This window comes from Phaethon lepturus, unplaced genomic scaffold (genome assembly GCF_000687285.1).
Source record: "Phaethon lepturus isolate BGI_N335 unplaced genomic scaffold, ASM68728v1 scaffold3503, whole genome shotgun sequence".
NCBI lineage: Eukaryota > Metazoa > Chordata > Aves > Phaethontiformes > Phaethontidae > Phaethon > Phaethon lepturus.
This window is the reverse complement of record NW_010526890.1, coordinates 1-10,665: the sequence shown is the minus strand read 5'-3', so window position 1 is coordinate 10,665 and position 10,665 is coordinate 1. Positions and strand designations below refer to the sequence as shown.

The window sequence follows — 10,665 nt, the reverse complement described above, 5'->3', positions numbered from 1 at the left end:
TGTGCATGTTCAGGTTCCTCAGGTGGTCTTGAATCTGATCTTCTCTTACAGTGGGAGGAACTTTGCTCCTCCAGTCCCCATCTTGCAGTCCATCTCCTCGAGAGGTGTGGGAAGAGAGACTGCCAGTGAAGAGTGAGGCAAAGAAGTCACTGAGTACCTCAGCCTTCTCCTTGTCTGTTGTTACCAGTCTGCAAGTCTTTGCTCATCAGGGGGTTATGCTTTCTTTGACCTTCCGTTTCTGGATGACATACCTGTAGAAGCCCTTCATGTTATTCTTTGCATCCCTTGCCAAGTTGAGCTCCAGCCACACCTTGGCCCTCCTGATGTCATCCCTACACAACCAGGCAGCTTCCCTGTACTCATCCCAGGATACCTGTCCCTGCTTCCACTGCCTGTGCATTTCCTTCTTGCCCTTTAGTTTGACCAGTAGGTCTTGACTCAGCCATGCCGGCCTCTTGCCTTCCTTTCCTGATTTCTTACACCTGGGGATTGAGAGCTCTTGCACTTCCTGTGCTGCAGTTTATGCCCATTGCCCCATGTCCTATCACTGGGCACTACTGAAGAGAGACTGGCTCCATCCTCCTGACAGCCACCCTTCAGATATTCATAGACATTGATAAGGTCCCCTCTCAGTCTTCTCTTCTCCAGATTAAACAGCCCCAGGTCTCTCAGCCTTTCCTCATATGAGAGATGTTCCAGTCCCTTAATCATCCTCGTAGCCCTGCACTGGACTCTCTCCACAAGTTCCCCGTCTCTCTTGACCTGTGGAGCCCAGAACTGGACACAAAACTCCAGATAAGGCCTCACCAGCGCAGAGTAGATGGGGAGGATAACCTCTCTCGACCTGCTGGTCACACTCTTCTTAATGCACCCAGGATACCATTGGCCCTCTTGGCCAGCAGGGCACCTTGTTATCCCAAGGATAACTTCTTGTCTATCAGGACTCCAAGGTCCTTCTCCATGGAGCTGCTTTCCAGCAGGTCAACCCCTAATCTGTACTGGTGCATGGGGTTGTTCCTCCCCAGGTGCAGAACTCTATACTTGTCCTGTTAAATTTCATGAGGTTCCCCTCCACACAACTCTCCAGTCTGTCCAGGTCCCGCTGAATGGCAGCACAGCCTCCTGGTGTATCAGCCACTCCTCCCATTTTTGTATTGTCAGCAAACTTACTGAGGGTACATTCCAACCCTTCATTTAGTTCACTGATGAAGATGTTGAACAAAACCAGATCCAGTACTGATCCCTGGGGAACACCACTAGCTACAGGCCTCCAACTGGACTCTGTACCGCTGACCACAACCCTTTGAGCTGTTGCTTAGACAGTTCTCAATCCATCTCACAGTCCACTATCCCCCTCCGAGTCTAGTTCCTCTGATAGCCTCCATTGAACAGCAAGTCCTGGAGTTTCCATCAACACTGGACCTCTTCTACACTGCACAGGTATGAGGCATTCTCCATGTGTTATGAGACACAAACACAGTTACTGGTAAGAAACATCCCCGTTTCTAGGGAATGTGAACATTTTTATTGCTCCTTTTGTGATCTCATTTCCTTTGGCAATTTCCTTCTACCAGCTTTGAGAGAGTCAGCTCACCAGCAGGATCCATCATCCAAGAGGCTTCATAAGACCGGTCCACAGCCTTCAGGTTGGCTGTTTTAACTTGGTGTCCTGCTATCTCCCCTGATCATTGTTAAGTTGCCTCTTTATGCCGCCTTCTGTAGAGAACCCTAACAAGTCACCTGTGAGAGAATTGTTCACCCTACTCCCCTTGCTGCCACCCTCCTTTCTGCAATTCAGCTCTGCTTTGTACAAAAAATTTGAGATTCACTGTAACAAATGCTTGGCTGCATGCTTCTTACACCATCCAAATTAATTACTTCATGGGGAAGCTTGTATTTCAACACTGTGCTTGATATTTTAAAGCATGTTCAGCCTTCAATCACTTCTGTTTCTCACACGAACCTTCACAACTCCCTTTCAGTTCTGCAACCCACAACTTAAATCATGTATACAGTAAATACAACTAGCAGCTTGGTTCCTTCACATCTTTGTATCCCTAGTCCTCTCCATGAATGATCCTCACTGCAATCAATGAGATTACTCACTAATTAAGGAGAACTTGGTGCATGCGAGTAGAAAAAAAAATACTGTATCATTAAAGTGAAGTGGGTTTGATTTTTAGACTTTTGGGGGGTTTCCTGCAGGACCTGAATCAACCACAATAGCCATCACAGATGTCATTGCCTGTCCCAATCTTGCAATACACCACAAGTATCTTTTTGAAGACAGTCACACTCACTCAACAAGAACAGCAGGTAATCAGGTTACCTTTGTTTATATTCAAAGAGCAGTCTGGATTATTCTAAAGACCCAAGTGTTGTGTACCCTTTTCCAGTATTTACCTAATCTGCCCCAGAGCATTCCTTTGGATGTTGACCTGTTTTGAGAACAGGAAGCTGTATTAAACCTGCTCTGCATTTACAAGTCCTTGTCATTTCCTCACCCATCCCACTTGACTTATTCAGCATTTAGCCTAACCTTGACTGTTTCTGTTTTTCAGCAAAAGCTTCAAAAGATAAAGACCAGTGCAAATGTGAAAACCTTGTAACATTCCAGAACTATGCAACCAATGAAGTAAGAAAACTCACCCAGCGATATATCCTTTCAGAATAATTGCTTCTTACATATAAGACAAGGAGGGCAGGTTAAAAGAAACTACAACACATCAAGCCCAAGCTGTCTCCATAGCTCAAATCAATCTACTGTAAAGAAAAGCTAAACTACTTAATAGATAATCTCCAAGAAGCAAAGCTTTTAAGACTTGAAATCTGCCTCTCCTTTATAGAAGGGACCAAAATATTAATAAGGATCTTTAATAACTAACAATAAATACCTTCAGGGACAGCAAAGAAAATGACTGGTCAAATTCAAGACTAATGCTTTTGGGTATTTCTTCAGATGGTATCAAAATAGCATTTACTGGCTACAGATGCAGGAATGCAGGAGATATTTCCCTGCTAACTGCTTCGTGAAGCACCAAATGCAGTGAGTCATTTAATATTCCAAATGAAGAGAAATTCAGAGGACAGAGGTGTGATTAACTTTGCATAAACATGCAGATAAAAATTAGTTAAGTGCAGATCGATAGCTTTTTCCCACCCCTGCCAAGTTAGTCTGTCTTTTCAAGGGAGCTTTTGTACAGCAGCCTTTTCAGTATCTGTATTATACACCAGATGTCTCAGGAGACAACAGCAGCAAATTGGCAATACAACTTTCTCCAACATTTTGCATCATGCAGTACTTACGCAGCAAATTCCCACTTCCTCTTCATGAAAACTACTTCTGCCTAATCAAATAAATAGTAAAATGACATCACCTCTTCTACCTAAGTTTTGTAACCGTGTGCAAGATGAATAAGCACTCACATTCTGCACAGAAGATTGCAGTGATACCAACAGCTCATAACTGTGTGCTTCCTAGACAACAGCTTAGACTGAGGAACTTGTGGAGGTAAGTCTATCCAGTCAGGCTAATAGAGCCCTCAGTGGTCGTGGCAGCAGGCAAGACCACAGAGGGCTCTGTTAACCTGCTGGAAAACACTGCCTACCGGTTCAGACCCTACCTCCACCTGTTTTGTCTAACTAACTGCAGCAGTCAGCCTTACTATCTCTCCCTTACCTTCCTAAGTGAATCCTTCAGCATGTAGCTCAAGGAATCACATTCTAAATTATTCCATGCAAAGTAGAATTACAGAGAGCTATCGCATAAGGTGGGTGCTTCAAATACTCATCAACATTTATACTTCTCTGAAGGGACTTCTCTAAAGTCTCCAAATCAATTCAGAGAAAAATCTCTAGATCATTTCCCACATCCTTAAGAGCATTATCCAGACACATACATAGTTCCAGCCTAGATGCTGACCAGAAAGGAGACCACTCCTCCCCCTTCAGCAAAAGCCATAGCCTCTTTACTGTAATCTCCTGCAGCTGGGCTATGAGGAACTCTGAGCTTACTCAGAATCAAAGAAACAGAGCTTAGCAACACATGCTTTGCTTTACACTTTGAGCAGGCAACCCTATGATTTTGAGAGTCTGAGGATTCAAGCTGAAGGAAAAGTTGCTGACACCGAGGCAGAGACCTATGTATTTTGATAGTAACACTGCCAAGCTCTTTCCCAGAGCACTGTGCAACCACCGCTTTGAATAAAGAACTATCAAGTTTCCCCTCCATTACAAACCTCATTTCTCTGCCTTATCTGAAGGGCAGCTCACATACTGAGTGATACACTAGTTTGCTATATATATACTGGATAATTCAATTTGCCTGTCCACTCTAACCAATTTCTAACAGCCCCTTGTCAAAGATCCCACTTATATGCTCAGTTTTCCCTTTTCCCTTCAAGACACTAGACACCCAAGCAAAGAGGTGGGTGCAGCTACTTGGTCCTTTTAAGGTGGGCCTCAATGCCTTCAGTTCTCTCTTGGTGCTACGTCCCCTCTTCCTCTTGGGTCCAGCCTTACCATGGCTCTTGGAGAGAGATGGTCAGGTAAACGGTACCCATCCAGCCTTTGCCTGCAGCAGACACAGCACTGCTGTCAGCTGGAGGTGCTCACCAGGAAAGTGATGCTGCCCACTGCTTTGCCTTGCCACAGCTTCTTACTTTCAGTGAAGCCAGCCCTAGATCCCATGGAGCTTGTTGTGCTCTATTCCACATCTGTCTGGAAACCACTGGCTTTGTAAAAACAGCACCCTACACTACACCACCACAGGGGAGGAATGTAACATCAGCAGCAGACATTCGTACTGCAGTCATGGGACTGCATATGGTTTTACAATCTACTGTTAGCTTACGTGTAGTTTTCCATGTGATTAAGTGAAACATTTTTTAAGCAGCATTAACTAGGATAAATATTTAGCTTCCCTTTGAAATAGAGGAAAATGGCCATTTGTTAAGAACCAGCAGCCTTTTTAATAAGCTGGAACCTGAACTCCATGTTGAGGTATGCCTGTTAATGAATGGGGCTTCACACAGCTTTCTCAACTCAGCTATCAAAGCAGAATAAGAAGATACAGGGAAGTATTGTATCAGAAACTACTGGGAATCAAACAGGATAACAAAGAGGAGAAAAGAGCAAGTCTATGGACCACAGCAATCAGGCAGCTGACACTGTTTTTCTGTTAATGCCTGCCATCAGTAGCTTGCTTTCCTTAACTTTTGTCTACTGGAAGAAATGACGAAGAGAATGGAAGACTTGGAAAACAGGCTAAAATACTGATCAAAATCTGAAGTGTACACTACACTGTATATTTATACATACAAACTTGCCAGAGCTATTTTCTTGAACTGATTCAAAGTAAAATAACAAAGCCTGTGTCTGAAGTTGAAAAGAGTATTTTGGATCCCTGCATCTGTCTTGCATTGATTGCAGAAAAGAAATACTGAAAATTTATATATAGAAATGATTTAGTAACTAGCAAAAGTTCTAATTAAGCAGAACTAAACGACTGAAATAAGCTATGCAAAATAATAAAATGCTGTTATTTTTTTGAAGTGAAACCTCCATGTTTTGAAGTACTTTTAGGGTATGAATTTATTTGGCTTGCTCACTCTGCTAGTATTTTAAGCACTCCCATCTGTGTGGATATATATAGTGCTATATATGCATACATATATAAAAACAGAACAAATGGGACAGCAATCACAGCAATTAGGTTTCACTTACATTCCAACTGATTTCAGTACTCCCGCTGGAAGAATTAAAACCAGAAATTTATACATTTGTGTTGAAAGTAAATCAGCAAAGTGGGAAATCTGCTGGATTACAAGGGTATCACAATCTGAAGTTTCACATACTACTTCTCTTGCCACAGAGGTTAAAGACCACGTAACCTCTCCCTACTGTTCCTCGGTCAGCACTCAGCAATTCCCAAACTTCCCCCTGAATGCAACAGGTATTTCAATTAAAAAACCATTCTTTGGGCAATACAACTAGCTGCACACCTGTTTGTCAAACAGTAAGACACCAATGAGAACAGCAAATTGCTTCCAGCCATTCTGGCCAACTGAAGTGCCTTGAAGTTTTACTCCTTCCCCTTGGCAGCAACAGCACTCTTCTGCTAGCTTTACTTTCACAGCAAGAGCAGTACCTAAATTACCTCTTGATTATGAGAGATTATCTCTTTGAATCTCTGATTCAAATCTGTGGTTTAGTAGGTAGAGACATCAGCACTTCCTCCTTTCTTTGACACACACTGGTTTACTATCACCAAATAGAAATAGACACGTTCATCCATTTTATACCAGAAGCAGAAGTAGCTGTGGCAAAACGAGATTAAGTGATCTCAGATAAGCCCATGAGCATGCATGGCTCATGGTAACAGCAAGCTTTAAAAGGTACCTTGTGCTTTGGCAAACAGAATGGAAGTTCTGCAAGGATACCAGTGTACACTGATTTTCATTAGGTGTTTATCGCTTGTCAGCAAAGCACTAGCACCTCGGTTAATAATCACAAGTGATAAGGAACCTCCTGCAGTCCTGGTCTCGCACAAAACAGGCAGAAATCTGTAACATACCAGTATCTTTGGCAATAGTGACTGGAGAACAACTCATCTGTCTCTTAATATAACATCTTCAAAAAACTAAAAAAAGACTAATTTAAAGTCAGCTTTCAGAAGTTAGTTGGTATCTTATTGAAAATATATTATATATCATGTCTAGCAGCTACCCTATTTGCCACTTGACGAATATATATTTTCTTGTAATGAAAGGACAAAGGGGATAATTTGCATTAGTACTTTGTAATTGATTTGGTAAAAACAGTGTGAATTTTTTTCATGCAAGTGAACCCTTTGAGGTCCCCTACCATCATCCCAAACTTGCTACTGTACCTCACCTTACAACTTGCTTTTGCATTAGCATTCCAAAACCAAATATGAAGGAAGCCCTAGCCTGTTGGGATTTGGCACCATACTTGCCATGACCAAGTCTTATTCCACCTACCTCTCAAGAGCCACAACTTCTAGAGAAAGAAATAGGCAAGTTTTGTCATGTGAAGGTTATTTCTAACAGAACAGGTAGCACAGCAGTGATAACGAATCTTCATTTATATAGTTTGTTCCCTGAAACCAGCAAAGGTATAATACAAATTCTTCTTAGAACAGATCTGTAACCAGTTTTATTGTAGAAAGAACACCTTTACAGCATTTACTTCTCACTGGTTTGTTCTGGCATGCTTCTAATGATGTCAGAGTCACCTGTAAAACAAAAATATACTGTTACAAGAGGACCCACAGAAAGATTTGTTTTCAGGAATAAGCCAAAAAGTTAAAAAAAAAAAAAACCCACAACACAAAACCAAACAACACACTGATTCTACAAATAGAAAACAAAAGCAATACAGTTTAAGAAAAAAGCAAGTAATTTTCATGTCTTGATTAAAAAAAAAAACTTGTAACTGTATTCTGTTAATCCATACACAGTATTTTTACAATAACTGTGTACCTGTCACTAGCATTTACAAAGCCAGTACTAGAGCAACAATCTAGTCCTGGAGGACACAATGCATAGTTTTAATATAGCGAATGTCTAGCCTCCCCTGATCACAAAAATATCAGGACAGCGAGAATATTCGCATCATGTTACACAGCGATAAGATACAGTTAACCTCCCCCCCCGTCCCCCGCCCCAAAATCAAACCTATAAGTAACATTTTGAAAATTAAGTTTACAGCTAGTTTCTGAATACAGGCAAGCTAAATAACGTTTTCTGAAGAAACAGCAAATTGAAACCAATGTCACCTGGGGAACATTTGGTGAAAGTTATTCTAGAGATCATTAAATCCATATGTATGTATTTTGGTCAACAAACAGAATAAAAGACTGATTCTTCTCATCCTCTTTGCAAAATCTAAGAGAAGTCAGCTAATAGCAGTCTATACGAGGAACTTGAGCAACTCTCTGTGACAGAGTCCTACCAAACAACAGTAATTATGTGCAGATTTACAGTTTTAAAATGTTTAATATAATTTTCAACCCTGGATTAGTATCCACCTGCATGTAGATTATTTTTGTATATATCATTCTGGGAAGCAGGACAACTCACAATCCTCTGTCTGAGATTAAGAACAGTCAAACGAGGCTGATGCACACAGCATGTTGCACCAGCTCATATTCTAGCTGATGGGCTCAGAAACATGTACCATAAAGTTGCTTCTCAGCCACTGAAACCGCAATACAGACCAACAGGTAGACAAAATGCACGCTCACAGGGTTTAGCAGTGATGGGACCTATGTGCAAACATAAGCAGCAGTAATTCCAGGTTCTAAGAACCTAGGACTCGCAAAAGAAGAACAGGTTCTTGGTCAGAGGAAATTATAATTAAACCCAACAGAAAAGGACAGCAAAGTATGTCATCACCCGTGCACGGTACTTGCTCAGTGCTGCTACTCGCAGGTAAATGGAGGAAGCACTGATACATACCCATTTGGTCACTACCCTGCAAGAGAGACATACCTGGGTCAATGATAGCCAGTGTGCACACTCTGTAGTATTTTCCGCATGCTGTGCCCAATTCAATGTTGTTGCCGCTATAATGATGGACACCAGTCTTGGCCAGCATAGCGTAGTACTCGATCTCTGATTTTCTGGAATTCAAAAACTAGGTGTTACAGGGCTGACCAACAATTCTGATTGTAATACAGCAAGAGCAGCTTTAACTCCAATCACACACCTTACAGAGTTTTCCTTCCCACCCAGAAAAACACATCCGTTCCTTGCCAAACAACATCACTACTGTGTTGTGGCTCAGGAACCCTTACCCAGAAGTATTCTGGAGGTAAACAGCAAAGCCACTTTTGGAGTGCAAATCCGCAAGGTTGCTCCTACACATGCTCATTTCTACATGAAAGAAGGGGATTCAGGACTTTCAAACTTCCAAAAGGTTGTTGGAGCTAAGCCAAAGTGCATAATCAATGACCCTTATTAATGCTGATACCCCGTGGCCAGATGCTGAACAGAGTTCTGACTGCCACTAGCTGTGGGGAAAAAAAAAAAAGTGTATTTTTCTTAAATTTTTTGAAAAAGGAGTCAAATTATATTCCCTTCTCTTCTGACTTCCACCGTGAGATTATAATGGCCAATATTGTTTCTCAAGCACTTTTGGGATCCCCACTAACATGTGCCTACTGTAACAATCCTGCCATTCCTCAAGCATCTGATTTTGGTTTTCTGCATTTATAGTTTCCCAAATCTGTCAATATTACTTGAAGACAAAAAGGGACCAGAAATTCAACAAAGAAAACGTTAGGAAATTTCAGTAAAGATTTCATTCTCAAAAAAGCAATTTCCTGGTGAGGATTCTAAACTTATACCTTACTTGGACAGCAAATTTTATGTGCTTCAAGTATTTTAAATCAGTGTCAACTACCAGTTTTCCTACCTGTAAAATTATTTTCCAGTATATTACTTTGAAAAAACACAAAGATTCAGCTCCATACTTTTAATAAAAGCTACCACAGCGCAGAAAGCTTACAGTATCTTCCTTAGTGTGAACTCTTTGAGTTAGAACACTAGAAAAATGTTGGGAAGCATTTCAACACATCCAGACCTGAAGTCATTACACACCAAACAACCCATCACTTCTATTTCATAGCACTCTGGAATATGCCAAAGTATTCTGCAGTAATAATTCACTGTAGCAATAAACATGAAGTACACTGTCTACTTTGTACAACAAACCTGTCTTGGAAGAGAATTGTTTTTTCATACATCTGCTTACCTCAAAGCAGGACAGTTGTTGGCTAGGATGACCAATTTGGCTTTGCCCTGCCGAATCATTTTCAGAGTCTGCTTGTATCCTAGCACATATTTACCACTTTTCATAACCAGCTGAAGCCTAGAGTTTATGGACTCTAGGGACTTTTTCTGAAAGAGATATAGAAAAGCAGTATTGTATATTGCATTTTGCAAAATGCCAGAAAACATAAGGAAATTAAGAAATTTCAAATACAAGCAAGAAATCATTTAATAACTTCCCTGTAATTTGCAACATGGAATAAAAAAGCCAGCCTATTGTATGAATATGAGAAAGCTTCTGGATAAGGAGATTGCTGATACTATGGTTTCCCAGCTTCATAAAAATACCTCTTACCCATGTATCATCCAATAGGAAAAGACATATTAAAGCACTGTTACTGCTATCTACGTTAATCGGTAACATCCAAGTGTATTTGACAGGTCTTTATCAAAGCTCAGCTAGTCAAGTGCAAGTAAATACTACTTCTGCCATACAAATCTAAGCTAGGTTTGGAATAGGTCACTTCAGAGGGAGCACACTTAATAGCGTTATATCAGTTAGCAGAAACAACTAATCACATGCAATATGAGCCGACACTCCAACAGGACAGTGTCGTGCTCATGACAGCAGGTAAGTGCATTTGCAAGGACGAACACCACCATCCAACAAGAAACCCATACTTGCCAGAGTCGCTCCAAGAAAATGGCAAGAACAGGGCAAAAAATGCAAAAGCTGAGCTCCACCCGCACCAAGAACTCAGCAACAGCTCCTGCTTCCTTCAGCTAGCACAGGGGCCCTGCAAGCAGCCCTGGATAGCGCACCGGAGGGAGGCGAGGACAGAGAAGCCGGTGGGAGGCGGCCGCACAGCGC

At 41.5% G+C, this 10,665-nt stretch overlaps 2 protein-coding genes across 2 annotated transcripts in view; one reads left to right on the top strand and one right to left on the bottom strand.

Annotated features, from left to right (window-relative positions):
- Positions 1–5,365, top strand: part of MATN2 (matrilin 2) — a 69,474-nt gene extending 64,109 nt beyond the window's left edge. Inside the window, exons 14-17 of the mRNA XM_010283201.1 lie at positions 1,575–1,646; positions 2,206–2,316; positions 2,562–2,657; positions 5,225–5,365. Of these exons, the coding sequence (XP_010281503.1) occupies positions 1,575–1,646; positions 2,206–2,316; positions 2,562–2,657; positions 5,225–5,277 (332 nt within the window). The 3' untranslated portion in view covers positions 5,278–5,365. The remainder of the gene's footprint in view (positions 1–1,574; positions 1,647–2,205; positions 2,317–2,561; positions 2,658–5,224) is intronic.
- A 1,722-nt stretch (positions 5,366–7,087) lies between these two features.
- Positions 7,088–9,923, bottom strand: RPL30 (ribosomal protein L30; the record flags this gene model as incomplete). Its single annotated transcript, XM_010283200.1, has 3 exons — positions 7,088–7,255; positions 8,514–8,644; positions 9,778–9,923. Coding segments are annotated over 3 exons (327 nt in total), but the record flags the coding sequence as incomplete, so codon positions are not given.
- Positions 9,924–10,665: the final 742 nt, after the last annotated feature.